At 45.1% G+C, this 20,780-nt stretch overlaps 1 protein-coding gene across 5 annotated transcripts in view; it reads right to left on the minus strand.

Annotated features, from left to right (window-relative positions):
• The window catches only part of EIF2B3 (eukaryotic translation initiation factor 2B subunit gamma), a 169,744-nt gene that overhangs the window by 5,759 nt on the left and 143,205 nt on the right, over positions 1 to 20,780 (minus strand). For 4 of the 5 annotated variants that reach the window (XM_067725911.1, XM_067725915.1, XM_067725916.1 and 1 more), the window contains 2 exons: positions 9,037 to 9,140; positions 250 to 469 (listed from right to left, as the gene is read on the minus strand). In XM_067725911.1, the coding sequence (XP_067582012.1) occupies positions 417 to 469; positions 9,037 to 9,140 (157 nt within the window). In that variant the 3' untranslated portion in view covers positions 250 to 416. Of the gene's footprint in view, positions 1 to 249; positions 470 to 9,036; positions 9,141 to 20,780 lie in introns of those variants that run through there. The other variant, XM_067725914.1, reaches the window with a different exon arrangement.

The raw sequence follows: 20,780 nt of genomic DNA on the forward strand, positions 1-20,780 counted from the left end.
AATGACAGCAGCTAGGCCTATGGGCCTAGAAAGCCTGATTAGGGTCAGGGACTGAAGTACCCTCAGGTCCTTTCAGGTGGGAGATGCTTTTAAGGACGACGCTGGGCCAGCCAGTCAGAAAGTAGCCCTCCTAGGAACTTCACCACTGGACAGCTGCTGCCCCTGCCTGATACCCTCGGTGTACGAGAGCTAGGCCACTGTTCCACACGCCAGCTCCAGATGGTTTCTACAACATGAACACACACTGTGTATCTCTGGAGCCCATTTGATGTGGAGCTTGGGACTACTCCCTAAGTCTCCAGCAAGGCTTTGGGAGCCCTTCTTTTATTGGGAAATAAATACAGAGTCAAACAGGTGGGCCAGCCAACATCTGTAGTTCTGGGGGCCAAGAGGAAGGAGTCTGACTTGCTCAGAACTCAGATCTCCATGAGCTGGTCATTCCCCACGATCACCTCATTCACTCGTTTGGCTATAAAAGAAAAAGAAAAGATTGTTTAAGAAATGGCAGCAAAATATGTCATTTCAAACCCGATTACTTCTAATTCTGTGTTCATAAACATTCATGCCTCTCCTACGTGGCTCTGCTCTTTAGAAGCTCTTGGGAATACAACTTGTTGAAAGGATTTTGGAAGAGACAGCATCTTCCCACACAGGAGGAGGGGACTGACTCTTTATACACCTGGCTTTCAGGAGACTTCACATAGGAGGGGGACTGGAACTGAGTCATAAAGAATGATAGAGTTTTTTTAGGCAGTATATCAAGGGGAAGGCATTCCAGGCTGTTAGAACAACGTGAGCAAAGACATAAAGATGTAAGAAAGAGGCCTGTGAAAATCTGTGGTGTGGCCAGAGGATAGGGAATGGGGGAAAATAGTGAGAAGAAAAGAGACTAAATAGTTAAATGATGGAGATATTCAAAGGAGAAAGGGAGATGCCTCATATGTCACATGTAAATAATACTCCATACTCGACAGGGTTATTGTGAGGATTCAATGAGTTAAAGAATCATTGAGTGTTTGACAAATAGTGGTCAGTATTATTTTTATAAAGTCCAAACTCGTAAGGCCCTCTGTGACCTGACCTTTGCCTACCTCTCAGCTTTATCTTCCATCACTCTCCATTTGTACCTAGAAGCCATGTTATTTTACAGCTCTAGACCTTAGTACATGCTGTTCCCTCTGCCTAGAATGCCTTTCTTTCCCTCCCTACTCACCCTAAATGCCCTAATCAAGCACCTCCACTATGTGATGCCTTCCCTTCCGAACCGTCCATTTCCTGCTCTCTGAAAACACTCTACCTGATGTGTATCTCTATCTCTACTTCACTGTAAGAATTTTGAGGGCAGGGGCAGTGGATTTATGATCACGCCCCAGTGTCTAGCACAGCTACTGGCACATGAAAGATTTCAGAAGTTTGGGGTAATGACAGGGATAGGGTATGGTTATGTAAGTGGAGAGCTAAAGTTGCAGGGGAGTGAAGGTTGGTGGAGAAGGTCAGGGAATGGTGAAGCTGAGGGGCTGGATGGTTCAGCGATGAATATGTTTAAGTTGTCCAAGATGTTTGGAAAAAGAGAGGGAGGAAAGGGGAAGACTGTGAACCCTCAATATATTTAGGGGAGTGCCCTGGGAGCTTACCAACGATGGGGTGAAAGCTAAGAAGAGGGTTAGCTTTCAAGGAGTAAGAGCTATAGAAAGGAGGCAGTGAACCAATGGTCTGGAAGGGGTAGGGGAAACCAGGAGCATGCTGTCTGCTTGTTCCCTGGAGGTATGGAGCAGACGTAGGAGGAAGGAGAGCTTTCAGTGTTCTATTGGCTCAGACAGAAAAGGCTGACCACCTGGCTGAAAATGGATTCCTTCTGGGTTAGCTTGGCTTCTAAAGGTCCAACACCTTTCTTGCCACACATGGGGGCTTGAGAGTGACCTTGATAGGTGAGGCAGAAACACTGACTTTCCTGAGGCTCTACTTCAGCCTCAGAAGGGTTTGGTGCAGCAAAATGACGATCGTTAATGATAGGACCAAGTTTGATAGTAAAGAGATGTTTTGTTCTGCTCATACTGCCCACAGCCTGGAGCCTACTTCCGCTCTGTCAGTAGAAAGGGGGTTTCTGACTGAAGCTGTGGAGACTTTGAGATTTCAGACATGTCCTCTGTTCTATCCACCTTTCCAGTTTTGTTTCTTGCTATAACTCCCTTATACACTATATTCTAGATTTTCCAAATGATTTTCAATTCCCAACATATCAGATTGTTTTTTGCCGTCAGGTGCCTGTTTACATGGTTCTCCTTTGCTCGAGAGGTTCTTCCTTTTTGTATATTTGGTAAATAGCCAACAATTTTAAGATTTAGCCTAAATTCTCTCCTTTGAGATGGTGTTCCTGATCCTTGTGCCAGGAACTGACCAATTTCTCTCTTCTGTCCATAGTTAACTCTGACAGTCTTCTACCATCATACCTGTGAAATTTTACTGCACTTATTTCTTTTTCTTTTTTTTTTTTTGCAGTACGTGGGCCTCTCACTGTTGTGGTCTCTCCTGTTGCGAAGCACAGGCTCTGGACACGCAGGCCCAGCGGCCATGGCTCACAGGCCCAGCCGCTCCGTGGCATGTGGGATCCTCCCGGACCGGGGCACGAACCCACATCCCCTGCATTGGGCCACCACTGCGCCACCAGGGAAGCCCCTGCACTTATTTCTTTACTCATCTGAGTCTCTATAATAGACTGTGAGCAGCTGGACAGCAAGAGGCAAATCTTACTCATCTTTACACTCCTAGCCTCCCAGAGCCTGGAAGATAGGCAGTAATTGTTTGTTGAAGGTGTGTGTGTTCTGGGGGTTATGTGAGGGTAGAGAAGTGGGAAAAGGAGCATGTATGGAGGAGAAGGCCTCCAATCCCCTTGTCAAAGAGAATATAACTGACACATCCGGTGCGTTACAGGAAAGGTCCTAGTGGGTCTACAGCATCTTCGGGCCTATTTCTCTAATGTTCTCCAGTAGGAAGAGAAACCAAGGTCTAGGCCTTTCACAGAGTTTCTTGTTTCAGCATTGTATTTGACAGAGGCAATCTCATGTGAGAAGAAAAGGTGACAGTGCAGAATAGGAGAGCTCTAAGCCACAGAGATTTGAATTCTATTGGTAATTTGACTTTGAGCAAATTATTTCATGTCTTTGGGCTTTAGTTTCCTCACGAAGTTGTGGGGATTCAATAAGATAATTGATGTAAAGAGGCTTGATAAGTATTAAACGGAAGTTACAGGATGTGGCTGGGTCTGGCCTGTGTACTCCTGCCCTAGGAGGTGTTCTTTTTATACTTTATAGCAATCTGCTTCCTTCAGTGAGAGGAATGGGAGGGAGGCCCAGACACTGCTGAGGCTGCTAAATTCCCTAGGGCTGGGGCTGGTCCTGGAGTGTGACTGTCAATCAGGCTCTACCTTGAGGTAAGACTGACCAGAAAAGAACAAAGGAAACGCTTCTCTGGCTAGCTTCCCAGGGCACCTCCAAAAGCTCCTCTTTGCCCTTTATCCCTCTGTAGCCATCAGTTAGCCACATCATCTCATAACCAGACTCTGACACCTGCTCTTCCTTCACCCAGTCTCTTCCTAGTTTCCAGGGACACTGGAATGTTCTGAAGACAGTGCCAGTTTCATTAACACTTCTTGGTCCTCAGTGCTCCAGACCAGAGGGGTTAATGAGGGGTTAGGCTGAGGCAAACAACACCTTTTTCTGCTCTGCTAGGCTCCAAATAAATACCTGCACCATCACTGGGACTCAGGGGAGGAAGACTGTATCTGGCATTTTGGGGGAAGATGTATTTTTATGGAGATTCAGTAAGGTGGAGGAAACCTGAAGGGGAAAAACAAGCAGTACTAGTTCCGCTTGGCCAGGGCTGGAAGGAGGCTCCAATAAACACACTGGAAAAGTTCTGGGCTGGAATCAGGTCGGGAAAGATCCTAAAGGGAAGAGTACAAGGGAGGAAAGTAAGTTGGGAAAAAAACCAGTGAGGTAGAAGGGAATGACAAGTCACATATAAAAAGCTGCACTGTTGGGAAGCTGGGGAGGACTCCTGCTAGCCAGGACTTGATCTATGTACCCATCAGGTCTACTTTCACAGCCAAAGGACTGATCACTGCGGGACCAGGGAAGAGATCCAAGTTCTCTCACTGACAGTAATAAAAGACTCAGATGAAATGTCCAATTAGTTTCCCAGGTTTTGACTTTGTTGGCTGTGGTTTTTCAGTTGGCTTGAGCAGGAGGTCAAACTTGGTTGCCAGGATTTTTGCCAGAGATAATCTCATTAACTGAGCATGCTGGGTGGGGTGAGTAAAGGCAGAATTGTTAGAAAATGCCTTGTTCTCCTGGTAGTGCTAAAAACGGGCAGAGGGGCCTATGCTGGGTTACGATAGTCCCATTTTTGGTGTAGAAGACTGCTATGGATGTGGTGACTCTGTGGCATGCAAATGACTGGGATTTGGAGAGGGGACGGCATTGCTTCTGAGGATGAATGTTTTTTACTGAAATCCCTCCATGGGAGGAAGACTGACTGGGGACTTTGCCATCTCCTGACTCTTTGCTAGTGAGGACCTGAGCTGATGTTTGTCTGGGTCATCCATAGTGAACAGGTCTTGATTGCTGCACTGATGGTTTGGAATTTGCATTCTCAATGTGGCTCAGCCTCAAAGAAAAGTGATAGTGGGGACTTCCCTGGTGGTCCACTGGGTAAGACTCCACGCTCCCAATGCGGGGGGCCTGGGTTTGATCCCTGGTCACGGAACTAGATTCCGCATGCATGCCACAACTAAGAGTTTGCATGCCGCAACTAAGAAGTCCGCATGCTGCAACTAAGAAGCTCACATGTGGCAACTATGAGCCTGCATGCTGCAACTAAAGATCCCGCCTGCCGCAGCGAAGATCCCGTGTGCAGCAACTAAGACCCGGCACAGTCAAAATAAATAAGTAAATAAATATTAAAAAAAAAAAAAGATAAGTGATAGTGGGAACAGGTGACTGGCCAGGAGTACCTGTGGCAGGAAGGCACTGACTACTGTGCTGGACGCATTGGTCTCTCTAGCATAGAGGACAGAGCAAGAAATGTTGGGGTTCTCCAGTTTAAAGTCCAGATGACTTCCCTGGCCATCTCTCCTTCAGGACCGTTAAGGAGAGGGCATGTAGTTAGAGCTAGAAAGCCCAGGAGACGCCGCAGCCCGTGACATCCTAGGGGTTTGGCTGGCACATCCCTATGCTCCCTGATGGGAGATGTGCCTCAATACTGGCATTCCATTGACATTCATGCATTCTGCACACAGAATGAAGAGGGGTCCTTGCAAAGTAAAAGAAAGGAGCACCAATACTTTGCTGGAAGTGGGGAGAAGAACAAGCAGAAACTGTGAGCTTCCAGGTTCCAGCAAATAAGAAAGGAGGGACACCCTAGGGCAGTGGCAAATGGAGTTCACTCATTCAAATATGCCAGTAAAAACAACAAAAGGAAGCAGCTCCTGGCTCCAGGAGGGACTGAAAGAAGAAAAGCACTAGGGGATGTTTCTACTTTTTGCTGAGCAGGAGATAATTTACAAAGACAAAGAAGCAAGAAGGAGGTGGAAGAAACATGGTGTGGGGCCATAAACCCAAATAGGAGAGAACAAAGCAGGGGAGAGAAATGCAATGAGGAGACAGGGGAGGGGATGGGATAAGAAAGCAGCCCCACAGACCAGCTGAGCGGCTGCTTTTGAAGCTCTGGGGATCCCTTCCAAGACCTTCCATGGAATCAGAGAAAAGGCTGGTGTTCTCAATCCTATTTTTAAGAAACAACCAACAGGGGCTTCCCTGGTGGCACAGTGGTTGCGAGTCCGCCTGCCGATGCAGGGGACATGGGTTCATGCCCCGGTCCGGGAAGATCCCACAGGCCGCGGAGCGGCTGGGCCCGTGAGCCATGGCTGCTGGGCCTGCGTGTCCGGAGCCTGTGCTCCGCAACGGGAGAGGCCACAACAGTGAGAGGCCCGTGTACTGCAAAAAAAAAAAAAGAAACAACCAACAGGCCTCAGATGCTCAAAAAACAAGTTTCTCTGCAAGCCAAGGGTAGGCTTGGGTGAAGTGGTATGCTGAGCAGGGGAAAGAACTAAGACCTGATGTTCCTGAGGAGAGTAAGAGCCATAATATGGAGGCCAAACATATTTTTCCTATTGGTCTGAGAAAGATGGACTAAAGGGAGAAAAAGGGTATCAACGACCAAATTCTGCTGGGCAAGCCAGGAATGGCTTCTTCTTCTGGTCTTTCTGGAGGCTGTCGATAGTTCAGGCTGAAGACCCAGTTTTGTCATGTACTAGCTATGACCTTGGGTAAATTTCAACTTTTCAAAGTCTCAGTTTCCACTTCAACAAATGGGTCAATAATGAATCCCTACCTTAGATGGCTTTTATGAGAATCCAATAAAGACAATGCACGTGAGAACATTTTAAAGCTATAAACAATAGCTGTAGGCCAGTGGCACTCTAGGAGGGCAGGGCCATCCATGCCTCCTGTGCTGGAGTTCAAGCTGGTGTCTCAGCCCTCTCACCTAAACTCATACTCTCAGCTGGCACGGGATCACAGCAGAAAGTACCAATAGCCGGGGCACCGCTGCTGACCAACACTCCTGTTCAAAGATTCTCTGGTGAGACACTGGGTGGAGTCTGTCTCCTACTAACTGAACTAAAAATGCCAGCCTTCCCTGCAGCTAGGGCAGGGGTATAGGATCTAGGCTTGACCTGTTAATGCAGCCACCACAAACCTTGGGCTGGGCCACCACACAAAAAAGTAGGAACCAGAGAGAATCTACCTGCTGGGCGGCTGGAGTAGCACTGCCAGCTGTGATAACCAGTGTTCAGCAAGGATGGCAGCAGTGTCCTCACCAGAATGATTTGGAGTGTAAATCTTGGCTGTAACCCATTTTCTAAGCTTGATTCTGCAACTATCTTAGAGCTGTGAGCTACCTACCTTTACAATGAATTCTTTATCAGCTTAAATCAGCCAGAGTTATTAGTTTATGATGCTTATAACAAAGAACCTTATTGGTAAACTAGTGACACCCAGGAAAGGCCTCTTAGAAATGACAATTCTCACACGTAGAAGAAGAAAGCACTTGAAATGTGAGAAGAAAGGCAATGAAGAGGAGAGTTGCATCTAGTCTCAAGTGAAGAAAAAGGTTGAAGTGGTTTCAGGCCACGGCCACATCTCCCCAGTTCAATTACCGGTGTTGCATGTGGTTCTTTCATCAGCATAAGTTTAGAAGAGAAGCCAGAAGAGATTTCATGATAACTGCAACTATCTCACCAATGCCTTTCTTGGAACCCGAACTCTCTGCCCTGAAATGCCCCCAAATTCCCTTTATGGATCCAAAATTCATTCACTCATCTCTCCCCTTCCCACTATCTACGATAAACCAGGACCTGTTCGGAGAGCTAGGGATACATTTTGAAATAAGTCAATCCTTGGCCTGAGGATCTCAGTCTAGTAGGGAAGGTAGATTCATAAATAATAGCCATAACTTGTGTATGTACTTTAATAAAGGTACTGACAAAGGAGCGGAGGAGGAAGGAATGCTCATTTTGACTGTGGGGAATCATGGGAAGAGTCAGGGAGAGAAAGCACTTGGGCAGAGTCATCAAGAATTCCAGAGAGAGAGGGGGCATGTGCAAAGGCATGGAGAGGCACAAGAGCATGGTGGGTATATGGAGCTCTAAGTCCCCTGGTATGCTCCAGAAGCTGTTTGTACTCCTCAAAACATTTAACTGTATTTAATTCTCACAACAATCTTCCAAGATAGGTTTTTTTTTTTTTTTTTTTGCGGTACGCGGGCCTCTCACTGCTGCGGCCTCTCCTGCCGCGGAGCACAGGCTCCGGATGTGCAGGCCCAGCGGCCATGGCCCACGGGCGCAGCCGCCTCGCGGCACGTGGGACCCTCCTGGACCGGGACATGAACCCGCGTCCCCCGCATCGGCAGGCGGACTCTCTCAACCACTGCGCCACCAGGAAAGCCCCAAGATAGGTATTATTGTCTCAATTTTTCTAGTTTCAAAAATCTGAGGCCAAGAAATTAAAAACTTAACCTGGTGCACATCCAGTGAGTTGCACAGCTGAGATCTGAACCCGGGTCTGTTTGAGTCTAAAGCTCACAAGGGAAGCACACATTTAAAAAGGGAAGGAGAAAAAACTGAAGAAGGCCTCTACTTACTGGGAGAAGGAAAATGATGTGGCTTACACCAATTCAGAATTGGTGGGTTTAGTTCCTTCAGCAACTCCCCTATCCCATCCTATTTTAGGTTTAGGAATAATCTGAAAAGGAGTGAGTCAACCTCACTGATCGTGAGCTTTGTCTACTTTTTGGTTAAAAATACCCAGCCAAATTATGGACCATTCAAATTTGACCAGCCCAGCAGGGAAATCCTGATGTCTGCATGTCTCTCTAGCACTATACAGTCTTTCTACAGCTACAGTGCAGAGCTCGCTAACAGTAAAGCTCACAGCATCATCGCTAAGCAGTTGAGGATGGCTCTGAGAAAATGGCTTCTGAAGAAGCTGCTAACCTTCTTCCAGGCCAAGAATCTATGGGACTCTCTCTCTTAACAGGTCAGATGAGGTACTCAAGGACTCTCTCTCTTAACAGGTCAGATGAGGTACTCAAGGACTGCAGGAGGCCAGAGCTAGTTCCAGAGCCTTTGTTGGATCACTGGCCCTTCTCTCTTATGCCTAACAGCCACTGTAAAGTATTGGTGCCAATCTGGGTCATCAGATCTTTCTGTTATGTTTTCAATTTTTTGGTAGTAAGGCTGCATAAATATATATGAGCTTATCTAACAAGATAAATTCTTAAAAATGGAACTGTAAAGTCAAAGTTAAAAAATTTGACAGTGATGTCAATCCCCTCCTAAGATAGCTTTATCAATTTATGTTCTCACCTGAAGTGTATGCATATGCTTGTTCCCCAATTCTCACCAGCACTGAGCATTATCTGTGTTACTGTGATATGTAAAAAATGGCACCTGTGATTGTAATTTGGTTTCTGGTTTACCTTTGGCTTCAATCCTCTGGCTGCTTCCAATTAGGCAGTTCTTGATGTCTGCTCCCTTCTCGATTACAGCATTATTGCAGATGACGCTGCCCTGGATGTTGCTTCTGTAACACAGTAACCAAGTTAGGGAGTGTCCATGGCTCTCATCACTATCCTTGTCACTATGGGTTGGGGGTTCTGGCTCCTCCATATGCTAGGACTAGCTGGCCAGTCCAGTTAATGGCTACAAGCTTATCATTAGAAGACAGAATGGCACAGCTGGGCCAGGAGAGGACTGGGCTTTAGAGAAGACCAGAGTTTGTATATGCTCATAATGATATTCCCCCAAAGCCTGAAAAGAGCAACCAGTCTGCCTTCAGTTCTTTAGGCACCCCAGACTGGGAGGTCTAAATTCCATCCAATCTCTCTTCCTTTGGTCTGGGGGTGGAAGCTGGCCCTGGTCCCTGGGCTGATCCATTGCTCCTGTCTCTCATCTGGGAATATATACCAAATTTCATTGGAGGCTCAGATCCCATGAATCTTCCCAGGAGATCAGCTATGGAAACAGTGGGTGCCCCACAGCTCTCATCATAGACCCTGGTTAATCAAAACCATACTCGTTTAGAAAAAAAAGGATGCTTTTTAAACCAACTCCATGCTACATAAAAGATTACTCATAAAAGCAACACTCTCAAGAGGAGCTCCACTGGCTCTTAGCATTTGAATGTGTTTAAAAAGCATCTTCTTGGCTTCTGAGGACTGGTGGGTGGGGGAAAAGTCCTTTTGAAAATCTTCACTAGCATTTATTGCATATCTACCTCAGGCCAGGTACTGTGCTAAATATTCTATACACATTACAGGAGTGACCTACAAATCTAGCCATTTCATCAGTAAAATCATCTGGGACATTCCTAAATCATTCTGGAAGTACCATTTTTACCTCTGATGTAGTAAAAATAACAAAATTTTACAGATGAGGTAACAGATTAAGAGAAGTTAAACCATTTACCTAAAACCACATAACTGCCAAGTAGCAGTTTCAAAACTAAGTCTGCCTGACTCCAGAATTCATACATTTAATCATAATGCCATACAAAGAAATTAAGGGGGGACTTCCTTGGTGGTCCAGTGGTTAAGACTCCACACTCCCAATGCAGGGGGCCTGGGTTCGATTCCTGGTCAGGGAACCAGATCCTACATCATGCCGCAACTAAGAGTTTGCATGCCACAACTAAGGAGCCAGCAAGCCGCTACTAAGGAGTCCTGGCACAACCAAATAAATAACTAAGGTTAAAAAAAAATAAGAAAGAAATTAAGGGGAGAAAAGGCTAGAGGAAGCCTGGGACTGCCTAGTTTTTTTTTAAAATTTATTTTTGTCTGCGTTGGGTCTTCTTTGCGCATGCAGGCTTTCTCTAGTTGTGGCGAGCAGGGGCTACTCTTGGTTACGGGTGCACAGGCTTCTCATTGCGGTGGCTTCTCTCGTTGCGGAGCACGGGCTCTAGGCACGCGGGCTTCAGTAGTTGTGGTACGCGGGCTCAGTAGTTGTGGCTCGTGGGCTCTAGAGCACAGACTCAGTAGTTGTGGCGCACGGGCTTAGTTGCTCCGTGGCATGTGAGATCTTCCCAGGCCAGGGCTCGAACCCGTGTTCCCTGCTTTGGCGGGCGGATTATTAACCACTATGCCACCAGAGAAGCCCTGCCTAGTTGTTTTTTTGAGCCAAGATGGCTCTGTGGAAGGAACTCTATCCTAACAAGGGAATATTTAATACCCTAAAGAGTCAGAAGTGGGCAGCTGGAGGGGAGAAAGAGGTGAGTAGGAAGGATGTGAGCATCCATTTAAACAAAACAAAATACCAACTAAAAAAAAAATCCTCAAGCAACCCAGGAGGCATGGGGGATGGAAAAGAGGCCATTCCAAGGACTAAAACTATCATGTACAGGCCATTAAAAAAACAGATTCTTCCTTGGGACTCCCCTGGTGGTCCAGTGGTAGAGAATCCACCTTCCAATGCAGGGGACGCGGGTTCAATCCCTGGTCAGGAAACTGAGATCCCACATGCTGTGGGGCAACTAAGCACGTGCACCACAACTACTGAGACTGCATGCCGCAACTAGAGAGCCATGTGCCGCAAACTACAGAGCCCATGCGCTCTGGAGCCCACGCACCACAACTAGAGAGAGAAAACCCGCATGCCACAACTAGAGAGAAGCCCACACGCCACAACAAAAGATCCCATGTACTGCAACTAAGACCTGACGCAGCCAAAAAATAAATAAAATAAAATAAATATCAAAAAGAAAAAGATTCTTCCCAAATGCCAAAACTTTAGTAAACTGCCAAAAAGGAATTTTAGCACTTTATGGCATTCCAAAGCCTTCTTTATCTCTATTCTTCTAGAAGGTTAAAGCTTGTCGGAAAGCAGCAAAAGGCCAAAGCCACAGCACCTCTGTGGTGTGGGCTAGAGATGGGTAGAAACAGTTTTAGGTTTTTTTTGGCTGCACCATGCGGCATGTGGGATCCCAGTTTCCCGACAAGGGATCGAACCCACGCCCCCTGCAGTGGAAGTGTGGAGTGAGTCTCAACCACTGGACCACCAGGGAAGTCCTAGTATTAGTTTGTTTTTTGGCTCAGACTCAGGATACACTCAGTGGGTGGGCATTAAGGGACCTTCCAGCACTTTACAATTTGCCCTCCGCCTGAGGAAAAGCAGTCCAGTCAGCGGTTAGGGTGACTCCTGCTCCTAGGGGAAAATTCACCCCAAGAGAAGAGTAAGGAAGTATAGAAAGCCTCAGACACAGAGGCTTCTGAGACATAGCAGGCTTACAACTGGCTACTAGTTTGTCACTGAAAAAGTCTTATTTCTTTTTTCAAAGTGGGAGAAAGGGGATGCTTCCTACTTAGTCGTTTAAGAGTAGTAGCATGCTCTGGAGTTAGGCTTGGGGTAAACGTAGTCAGCAAACAAGAAACCACCAACAGGAACTCCAGCAGCCATAATTAGAGAGTACTAAATGGCTATTTTGGAATCTGGGACACAAGTGGGAACCATTTCTGGAAGGAAGAATCTGGAATGACTGAGGTCAGATTTCTATAGCAATGGATAGCCTGGGTTCTCCTTATGTTTAACAGGTCTGATTAAGGTCTCAGGAACCCCCATATTGCTTTATTGCTTGTCTCATCCAGTTTGTGTGTTAACTCCCTCTGAGACAAATAAACCTCCACTAGAGAGTCTGCAGATGTGATAGGGAAAAAGTGGTTGATTGATGGGAAGCTGGGGGCTCTTCTGAAGCTCTTGTTCAGTGGATCTGTGAAAGGCTTTGAGACGACAAAATGCTTAGTGAGTGTGAAATCTTTTCTACCACTTGTTTCTTCAATTGTTTCCCATGATCATTGTTGCAGTCACGAGTCACCTAGCAAGGCTGAGGTACTTTGGAAAAATTTTAAGCCAATTTAGCTTTCCTCTTGTCCAGAAAGAACTCCAACGTTAAGGATTTTACAGGTAGTATGTGTGTTTGCTCAGGCTGGAGGGGAAGGACAGACACTACCATATCAAACAAGCCCCCCTCCAGGTCGCCAATCCACAGTAAAGACTTTGCCTTTTCTCCTCAGTGCTTAAAGCAGGAGGGGAGGTGACTTCCTATACAGCTCATGAAAAGACCTGGCCCCAGTGCCAGAACTAGAGTTTCTGAATCCTACTTTTAACTCTCAGCTTGGTACTAAGGACTCTGCTGTGCCGATGCCTGGCTGTGTTCTCTAACAAGCTGCTCAGAGATGGCTAAGATTAATGGGCTTTTGGTCCTCACTTCTTGGTGGTGTCAAATTTTAAGCAAAGCTGCAGGCCTTGAGAAACTACCCCAAGAACCCTAATGCTTCAGTGGAGAGGAGGCCATGAGAAAAACAGAGGCCTATTGTAAGATCACTGCCAAGATACCATAACATATGACAGGAGGAAGAAGTCCTCACCTGGGAAGCAGGAGTGCCTCCAGATTCTCATTCCTCCTCTGGCTTTAGTTAGGACTTTCTTCAGTTTATTCCAGGAGAGAAGGGAACTCACATAAATCTAATGTCTAATACAGCTCAGTCACTACACAAAGCACTTTATATTTATTATGTAACTTAATCCTTTTAGCAAACCTGCAGGAATGGTGGTATTTATTCTAATCTTTACAGATAAAAGTGGGGCTCACAGAAGCTAAGCAATGTGCCCAAGCCTACACAGTGGTAAGTGACTCTCCACGGTGCCACGGGCTTCTGCCTCAGCTGCTGACTGGCAGTGTTTGGTAAAGAGCCATGAAACTTCTTAGTTAAGTCTGAGGACAAGCAGGTTCTTCTCTGGGGATTAGCTGGCACGCTTTCTAAACTTACTCATAACCTTGGGGAGAAAAGAGCAAGGAACTGGAGATACACGTAGCCTTTTTAGGCATGTGACTAAAGGTCTCCTTCAGCCCAAAGATTATGGCTGAGTTGCCCGTATCTCTCCAGATGCCAGAGGCTCCTAATCTTGGCCCAAGAGGCCCTGGTCCAGGGGTTCCTCTAGATGAAGAATATGTATTATTTTTAATGAGATATTTCAGGCATACGCAAAAGTCCAGAGAATATACAGAACACCTGTATACCCACCAAAAAACAATACAAAAATAAAGTATTTTTCTTTATTTCACGTTTCTCTCCTTCTCCTCCCAGAGGTAACTACTATTTGACTCTGGTATTTACTGTTCTTAAGCATTTTTACTACATATATTAGTAGACAATATATAGTATTCTTTTGCAAAGTTTAAAAATTTTATATAAATGCTATCATTCTCTATGTATCCTTCTGCAACTTGCTTTTTTCCCCTTCAACATCATATTTGTGAGATTTATCCAGGTTAATTCATGTAATGAGATACAATACTTGAAGAAACATCTCACTTTCTTCCTGTCTCTGGTCACTCTCGCTCTTGGGTCCTCTAGATTAAAATGTACTGGCTCCAGTGAGCAGGCTGAACATTTCTTCCTTTTAGTTCTATGTGCCTCCCTTTACTATATAAAGGTTTAGTAGTGAAAAATGTCTTCCTCCTCAGAAATCTAATTATATTCCCTAAGCAGAGGCTAAGAAAAAGGGCTCAGGGGGAATAAAAGTAAAGATGTAACAATATTATTTTTAAAAATTTATTATTATTATTTTTGGCTGTGCTGCACGTGGCTTGTGGGATCTTAGTTACCCGACCAGGGATTGAACCCAGGCCCACGGCAGTGGAAGTGTGGAGTCCTAACCACTGGACAGCCAGGGAATTCCCAAGATGTAACAATCTTAAAAGAAATAAGCTGTAGTAGTCTAAGAAGATGGGCTTAGTGCAAATGGTTACAAGTAGGGAATGAATCAAAAGTCCGAAGGAGTCCCTTAAGTCCAGGGGATCTTGCCAAAGTTTTATAATTTGGTTTCTTTAAAAGGATGACTGGGGCTTCCCTGATGGCGCAGTGGTTGAGAGTCCACCTGCCGATGCAGGGGACATGGGTTCGTGCCCCGGCCCGGGAGGATCCCACATCCCGCGGAGCGGCTGGGCCCGTGAGCCATGGCTGCTGAGCCTGCGCGTCTGGAGCCTGTGCTCCGCAACGGGAGAGGCCACAACAGTGAGAGGCCCGCGTACCGCAAAAACAAAACAAAACAAAAGTGTGACTGAAGAAACATGGACAGAATTCTTTGAACAATTATGATATTTTTTCAACTCTAACTGCCACAGACTTAATTTTATGTTTAAGGGAGTTCACTTTTATACTCAGCCTACCCATTTGTCAGTATTTTGTTTCATTACTTACTTGGCTATATTATGTCTTCGAGTAGAGTTTTCCAGAGGGTTCATTGGTGACAAATCTCCTGAGCCTTGGAGTATTTCTGATGATTTTATATTTCAACCATATAGGATTCTTAGGTCACAACTGTTTTCCTTCCAAATTTTCTAAATGTTGTTTCACTGTCTTCTGGCCTTAAATGTTGTCACAGAAAAGTATGAGGCCAGCCTGTTTTTCTCCCTTCTATGTGCCTTGATGTTTTTTTCCTTCAGTTCTATGTGCCTTGAGATTTTGCAAAAGTGGTGTTTGCCATTTCTCCTTTAGATCGTCCATGCCCCTATTCCTTATGCTGGTCAAATCTTGGTGCTCTTTTTGGATCTGACCTAAATTTCATTGCGTCTGGCAGATATTCTTTAGTCTGTGTATGGGTACATGGCAGTTATCTAGTTTTATTATAGATGAAGCTTCCTCTTCTGGTTTTGTTTGTTTTCATTTTGGTGAGTTTGAAGGAGTAAAGCACTTACTTCATGACTTTTTCTAGAAGTTGACAGGGCTCTTTTGACAGATAGTCAGTTACAGTAGGAGGGCTTAAATTAGGGATCTCTATTTTTTATTCAGTAAATACTTACAAGGTATCTAGTATATAAAAAGTACAGTATTGGGGGGACTTCCCTGGTGGTCCAGAGGTAAAGAATCCGCCTTCCAATGCAGGGGACGCAGGTTCGATCCCTGGTCGGGGAACTAAGATCCCACATGTCGTGGGGCAACTAGGCCCGCATGCTGCAACTACTGAGCTCACGTGCCTCAATGAGAGAGCCCACGTGCCACAAACTACAGAGCCCATGTGCCCTGAAGCCCACACGCCACAACTAGAGAGAGAAAACCTGCACTCCACAACTAGAGAGGCCTGCACGCCGCCGCAACTAGAAAGTGGCCTGCGCATCGAGGCAACGACAGATCCTGTGTGCTGCAACTAAGACCCGATGCAGCCAAAAAAAAAATACAGTATTGGGAGTTAAGGGATACAAAGACATATGAGGAGTATTTCTGTATTCAAGGAATTTACAGTCTAGTTGAGGGAAAAAAAAAGATGCAGTAAGTGTCACATGAGCATAAGTAAAGTGATGGGTGCACAGGGAACAGAGAGGTGGGAGAGATAATTTCTGGCTAGGAAAATTCAAGAAAACTGCATGAAGCAGTTAGAATACATGTGGGACCTTGGAAGATGGGTAGGATTTCTACAGGTAAAGATCTCTAAAGAGAGGCAATTCAGGCACAGTGAATGTCAGGGATAAAGGCGAGTGGAAATGTAAGGGGCTCAGTGGGTAGGGCAGTGAGTTGAGTGTCAGTAAAGAGGACACTCAGGGTAACAATGAGAAGCAGCAATACTGTATCTTGTTTGGCTTTGAGGGCTGCACTTGCTGCCTGCAGAAAGCACGGAAAATTCAGGTGAAATCCTGGTTCCCCAGCCTGCCTGCATGTGAAGGTGCTACCATAGGCTGCTGCTTGGGTCATTCACCTTGGACTAGTAGGAAATGCAGGAGATGTTAATCAGGACCAGAGGACCAAAGATGCAGAACACAGGACTGACACTGAAGCCTCGACAATGAAGTTTTCACTACACTTTTGATTGCTGAACATCAGCTGTCATATAAATTGGAAACGGTAGAAAATCAGAAAGACAGGAAGGAGGCTTCTCTGCATAGTCTTGCCTACACCTTCCCCAAGGCAGTCCTACTAGCATCCTTTAAGCCCTGAGGACCTTGGGCGGGTGTCCAAGCCACTATCCAGAAAGTCTTAGCAGCTCACCAATGCTGGCAGAAACAAGCAGACTAAGAATATGAGAAACTCCTTTCTAGACAAATTCATGCTCCTACTGTGCCATTTAGTCCAGATGTAATAGCATCAGGGTAATCAAGTCTCACATGACAGCAATTTAATCACCTTTCCTAAATTTACTGTAAGTAATTAAAACTAAATATCCCGGGGCTTCCCTGGTGGCGCAGTGGTTAAGAATCCGCCTGCCAATGCAGGAGACACGGGTTCAAGCCCTGGTCTGGGAAGATCCCACATGCCGCGGAGCAACTAAGCCCACAAGCCACAACTACTGAGCCTGTGTGCCACAACTACTGAAGCCCACATGCCTAGAGTCCGTGCTCCCAACTAGAGAAGCCACCACAACGAGAAGCCTGCACACCACAATGAAGAGTAGCCCCTGCTCTTCACAACCAAAGAAAAGCCCGCGTGCAGCAATGAAGACCTAACGCAGCCAAAAAAAAAAATTAAAAAACAAAACTAAACTAAATGACCCAAAAATAATGGGAAAAATTTCATATGGGATGCAAGATGTCTCATCTTATCACCAGAAGCTAACTTGCAGCGTTGGGTAGTCTCTAATGGCCTTCCTAGTCATTAGTCCCATATGGGCTGCTTATAGCTTCACCTAAACTTTTTTAGTTGGAAAAATAGTAGCAGCCACCATCTAAACCTCTACTGTTTCCCCAGCTAGAAATCTTATTAGGCTATCCAAGATTATACCTCCCCCAAAACAGCAACTGACTCTGGGACATTGTGCTAGGTCTTTCTATGAACTTCTCTCATATAAATAAGCCGGAGTTCCTTACAGAGCCTTAGTTTCCTTACCAAGTCTGTTCATGTCAATTCAGGACACTAACAGTGGGCTTTAGAGAGCTGCTCCTTTGTCTGCCCACCCACAGGAGGGGAGGGAGAGGTTACCAATTAGAGCAAACAAGGAAGTTATGGCACTGTCTCCCTTGGAAGGTCTGAGGCAAGAGGAGACAGAGTGGAAGTTACAAAGCCTCATGAGCTACTCTAGAACCAGGTGATCAAATGGATAAAGGCAAGTGTAGTTCTGGTTTTTAAGAGAATGGTGACATCTCAAAGTCTTACGTAGGAATCTGGAATGGGATATGGAGTAGCACAAGAACAATAAGAAAAAAGTCTGGATTGCCAAGATTTATTCATTGTAAAAATGCAGAAATTGAGCTGGATGATTTCTAAGGCCCCATCTCATTCTAACATTCCAGGACCCAGTGTTGGAGCTAGATCATGAGAAACATGAGAAACTCTGAAGCTGAAACTTTATTCTAAAACTGAATCAAGAAGAAATAGATAACTCAAACAGACTAATCACTAGAAATGAAATAGAATCTGTAATTTAAAAAAAGCTCCCTACAAACAAAAGTCCAGGACCAGATGGCTTCACTGGGGAATTCTACCAAATGTACAAAGCAGAACTTAAACTGATCCTTCTCAACTTCTTCCAAAAGACTGAAACTTTATTCTAAAGGTAATGGGGATTCTTCAAAAGTTTTTGAATAGAACATGGATATGATCAGAGATATTCTTTAGGACGACAACACTGGCAACATGTCACCTCTGTGAGATGAGATAAAGTAATGAAGAAGATGATAATGATACAGCTAACATTCTTTGTGCGAAGCACTGTTCTCAGTGCTTTATGTCTATTAACTCACTTAGTATTCCCAATAAACCTATGAGGCAACCCAGTTTTTACCCTATTTTATAATGAGAAAATCGGGCTCAAAGAGGTAAAGCCAATCCCCTAAGTGACTAGTAAGTGACAGACCCAGGATTCAGTCTGGGCAGTCTGACCCCAAAGCTCATGCTCTCATCAATAGGACCCATGCTGGAAGGGTGGATTTGGAAGAGAAAGAAAAATGGAGACAGGAAAATAAGTTGGAGAACACAGTGATTCAGGAAGAGGTCTCTGGGTCTGACCTCTTTTCCGAACCTCTACTCACAAACTGGCTACCAGCTACCTCCACACACCTGGATGTCCTACAGGTACTTCCAATCCCATGTGCCCTGCACAAGCCTTATCTCCTCACAAATCTGCTCCTCCCTCTCCCTTCCTCATCTCAGTGAGTACACCACCATCTACCCTGTTTTCCCAACTAGAAACCTGGGCTTCACCGACCAAATGTCCTCTCCCTTGCCCCTTACATTCCTTCCTTGCTCGTTTCTTGTCAGTCACCTTAGATTCCTTTACTTATGTCTAAAATTACTGATGATCTCCAAGGTTTTGTCTTGGTTTCTTTTCTTTCAATGCCACACACTGTTCCTGGGTGGTCTCAGCTGTATCCATGGATTCGGTTACCACCTCCATGCCCACTGCCCCCAATCTGTACTTCAAGCACAGGCTTCTTTCCCGAACTCCAGTCCTATACAGCAAGTGCTGCACATCAGGCCGCCTGCCACGAGCTCAACTTGTCACAGATGGAATGTGTCACTTCTCTGCTTCCCACCCTGCATATCTTGCTCCTTCTCCACTGATTTCTATCTTAGCGACTGGCACACCAGAAACCTTATTGCTCCAGCAAGAAATCTAAGAATTTTCCTTAATTTCTCTCTCTTTCACCTCACCTATCCAGGCAGTCATCATGCTTTATAGTTTTTACCACCCTGTTACTTCTCTCCATCTCCTCTGCTATTGTGTTAGTTAAGGACCTCTTCCATTTTACCAGGATTATTTCAGTAGTTTTCCTGCCTCCATATTTACCCTCTACAGATCATCCTTCTCACCACAGCCAAAATGATCTTCATAAAATGGGAATTTAATCATGCTATTCCTTTTCTTTAAACTCTTAAATTACCACTACCCATTAAACTCCTTAGAGGATAGTCCATGATTTGGCTTTTGTCCATTTATATGGCCTTGTCTCCTGTCATATCCATTTCTTTCTGAATTCTATATTGTGGTCATTATGAATCGTTTACCATTCTTTCACATAACAAATATTTATAGAGTTCCCGTAGGCCTTCAGGATATAACAGTGAAACGGAAAGATAAGGTACTTACCATTCTCAAACTAACATTTTGTGATAGACAGGTAAACAAGATACGGCCTGACAGTGATAATGTTATAATGAAGAAGATAAGATGTAACAGGGAGTGCTGGGACAGGTTACTTCTGAGAGGACAGTCAGCACAGCCTCTTTTTAAGTGGTGAAATTTGAGCTAACATCAAAATGAGGAGCCGTTTCTGAAATAAGATATGCTCTCTCACACTTTATATTCTTTTTTTTTTTTTTTTTTTTTTTTTGCGGTACGCGGGCCTCTCACTGTTGTGGCCTCTCCTGTTGCGGAGCACAGGCTCCGGACGCGCAGGCTCACTGGCCTAGCCGTTCGCGGCATGTGGGATCTTCCCGGACCAGGGCACGAACCCGCGTCCCCTGCATCGGCAGGCAGACTCTCAACCACTGCGCCACCAGGGAAGCCCACACTTTATATTCTTGATGTATCTAGAACATTCCTTTCTCCAGCCTGGGGAGGCTCTACTCATTTTTCAAGATTCAGTTCAAGAGTCATTTCCTTAATTAAGTCTTCTCTGACCCTTTCCTCTTCTGTGACCATACAAATTTCTATCACAGCACTTGTAACTTCTTGTTGCATATAGCTTACGAGTTCCTTGAGAAAAGAGATTGAGCCTTATGTAGTTTTCTGTCTTCAGTTGCCTACTACATTCTTCAGCATAGAGTGAGTCCTGAAGTGTTTGATGAAAGGGTGAAATACTTGAGACAGGTTTCTATCATCAGTGCTGTGCTGGAGCCAGCTCGTCCTGCTTGGGAGAGCTGACTGGTAGCGTCTCTTCCCAACTCAGTGTTCACTGATATCACTGGTCATAGGGGGAAACTTTGTATCATGGGAATTGGCAAATGCTACAAATCAGGCCACTTATTTTTTCCTTTGGAGAACTGGTTGTTAACAATTTATCAGCACACCACTGGTAGCAGTGTACCAGAAAAATTTCTGGCTTTTTTTTTTTTTTTTGCAATTAAAGTTATACATGCATGAAGTTTAAAGCAAATTGTTCTGGCGGTTTTATTATGAATAATAGTAGTCCCCTGTTCCCTCAACTCATTTCCTTCTTCCCAGAGACAACTCTGACTTCTTTTTGCTGAGTATTTCAGTATTTACTTCCATGTCTATAGATAATAACATGCTTATATTA

Source organism: Pseudorca crassidens, chromosome 2 (genome assembly GCF_039906515.1).
Source record: "Pseudorca crassidens isolate mPseCra1 chromosome 2, mPseCra1.hap1, whole genome shotgun sequence".
Taxonomy (NCBI): domain Eukaryota; kingdom Metazoa; phylum Chordata; class Mammalia; order Artiodactyla; family Delphinidae; genus Pseudorca; species Pseudorca crassidens.